Source organism: Orycteropus afer, unplaced genomic scaffold (genome assembly GCF_000298275.1).
Source record: "Orycteropus afer afer isolate SDZICR_OR568_19922 unplaced genomic scaffold, OryAfe1.0 scaffold00377, whole genome shotgun sequence".
NCBI classification, from domain to species: domain Eukaryota; kingdom Metazoa; phylum Chordata; class Mammalia; order Tubulidentata; family Orycteropodidae; genus Orycteropus; species Orycteropus afer.
The window spans coordinates 491,710-494,206 of record NW_006921964.1 but is presented as its reverse complement, the minus strand read 5'-3'; the positions used below and the strand labels follow the sequence as shown (position 1 = coordinate 494,206).

The 2,497-nt window shown below is 57.2% G+C and overlaps 1 protein-coding gene across 1 annotated transcript in view; it reads left to right on the top strand.

Moving 5' to 3' along the window:
- Window positions 1-1,916, top strand: part of EEFSEC (eukaryotic elongation factor, selenocysteine-tRNA specific) — a 556,144-nt gene extending 554,228 nt beyond the window's left edge. The window contains exon 7 of the mRNA XM_007953206.2: window positions 1,726-1,916. Within this exon, the coding sequence (XP_007951397.1) occupies window positions 1,726-1,916 (191 nt within the window). The remainder of the gene's footprint in view (window positions 1-1,725) is intronic.
- The last annotated feature ends 581 nt before the right edge of the window (window positions 1,917-2,497 follow it).

Sequence of the window (2,497 nt, the reverse complement as noted above, 5' to 3'; positions counted from 1 at the left end):
ATGGGCTCAAGTATAGCAGGGATTGTGGGGCTGGCGCGGGATCGGGCAGTGTTTCGTTCTGCTGTGCATGGGGTCGCTGTGAGTCGGAAACGACTCGATGGCACTTAACAACAACAACAATCTTTATGGAAGCAGATTGTCACATCTTTCTACCAGGGAGCAGCTGGTGATTTCAGACCACTGACCTTTCAGTTCACAGCTGAGCAGTTAATCACTGTGCCATTAGGACTCTAGGCAGGAGCAGAGGCTAGCATCTGCCATCAGGCCTGGCATTCAAATCCTGGCCCATGCCACTCACTACATGGCCTAGAGCAAGGTACCCTCTGTGGCCTCCTTGTTCTCATCTGTACAGTGACAGGGCTGAGAACATCTATAGCATCCATGCACCAAGAGTCTGGACTGAGAGTCCCGCAAAGTTTCTGGTTAGGACACAAAGGCCCTGGCCCTCCCTGTACCACAGCTGGGGTGATAGCTTCATGGCTGGCTACTCGGGGCAGGGAGGGTGGGAGGGTGGGGAGAGGAACCATCTTACAGGTGCCACAGATATATGGCAGGGTACACCACTCAGGTCCTGTGTAGGGGGCACCTCTGCCTGTACCGCCCCTTTATGCACATTAAAAGTGGGTCCCTCCCCAGGGCCACAAGGCACAGGCTGCCCCCAGTAGCAATCCCAGAAGTCCCTCTGGGCCTCCCTGCCACTGCCAGAGCTGGTCTGGAGCCTGAGCTGCCCACTATCCAGCCTCCAGAAAATCCTGGACCCTGCAGGGACTTCTGTGCATGGAGAAGCCAGCCCAGTCAAGGTTCATCTTGGCTGATGGCTGTCTATGCCAGCACCAAGCAGACCCTTCATACATGCAAGCCCCAGGGAAAGGGGCCTTGTAGCCTGCTGTTGAACAAGGAGTGGGACTGTGATTACTGGGAAGGGAAGGGGGCGTATTCACTGAAGGAACAGCATACACAGAAGCTCCTAAGTGTGACCAGGAATCTAGAGACAGCCACAGCTTCAGCACATCAAGGAGAGAGTACAAAGGTTGTGGAAGACAGGGCCAGCACGGTCTGGGAGGTCCATGGACAGAGTCCCAACAAGAATGTTTCTACCAGGTGGTTCACCTGGAGGGAGCTGAATGGCGGAGTCTGTGCCAAGAGGTAGGCAGTGTGACAGGAACCAATAAGGGATGGTGTGAAAACTTTACAGAAGACAAGGAGAGCCTGCCCCCCCCAACACACACACACACACACACACACACAGGAGCTCTGGCCATAGGAACCAGGGGTAAACACATGCTGCCTTCTGGTCTCCTGCTGTTGCTCCTTTGTCTGAACTCAATGAGAAACCAGAGGGAGCTGATGGTGATGGGTCTGTAGAGGTCAGTCCTAGGCCCCAAAACGAAACCTGGCCCATGTGCACTGGATGCAGTAGGCCTGCTCAGACCAGGGGAGGACGTGGACAGATCCATAGAGGGCCCTGACTGCAGGGCGGGCGGGCCCACAGGGCACAGAAAGACCAGGCAGGGAGCTGGGAGGTGTGTGGGATTATCGTGTGGAGGCTGGGTGGGGACGGCAAGGGGCAGAAGTCTTGGCTCAAGGCAAGATGGATTGAGGGTGTTGCTGAGACAGGGTGGGATATGGGCCCTTGATTGCCTGGCCAGGTAGCAGGTGGGAAGGCAAGGTCTATGGGCTTCGAGTGCAACTGAGTGACAGGCTGTTCCTCCCTGTACCCTGCAGGTGGCCTCAGCCCTGAGTCCAAGAAGATCCTGGCACCAGTTTTCAAGAAGCGGGGCCGGGCCGGCCGAAGGGAGGTGGCCAGGGAGGAAGAAGGCACAGAGCAACCAGAGCCCTCGCAGCCAGTCACACTCAGCCTGACCTTCAAGCGCTATGTCTTTGACACCCAAAAGCGCATGGTCCAGTCACCCTGAGTACCACACGGACCCCCTGGGGCCACAGTGCCAATGCCCACCGTAAGTGCCTCTGGACCACTGGCCTCTCCCCATGCCTGTGGTGAGAACTGGCTCCCGCCCCGTGCACCCTCTGCCAAAAGTAGCGGGTGTACCCTCAGCACCCAGCCCAGCAAGGATGTGGGCTTCTGCTGGAGGGGCTGGTGCCTAGGAGGCTGTCTACTTGGTGGTCATCTGCAGCGCATTCCTATCCATCCCCTAGGCAGCTGGGCATTTGGCAGCTACAAATAAATGTCCTGAGGCCCCATTGCTCTGCCACTCTCTATGTGTGCTTTCACTGAGGGCCTCCAATCTTCCCTGGTGGGGTGCTGAGAATAGTATCAGGGCCCTGCCCCAGATGGGGTTAGAGGAGGGACCCAGTAGGCTGAGGAGGTCCTAAGGAAGAGACCAAGGAGAGAATGGGGCTCTCTAGGCAGCAAGCCTAGGGAAGACATTGCCGGGAGGGGCTTCATGTGGACCTGAGCCAGGTATTCACAAGAGTTTGGGGAGCAGCAGGTGCTCCTGGAGGAGTTGAGGGTAGTCAGGTGGAAGGGCCATGGTGG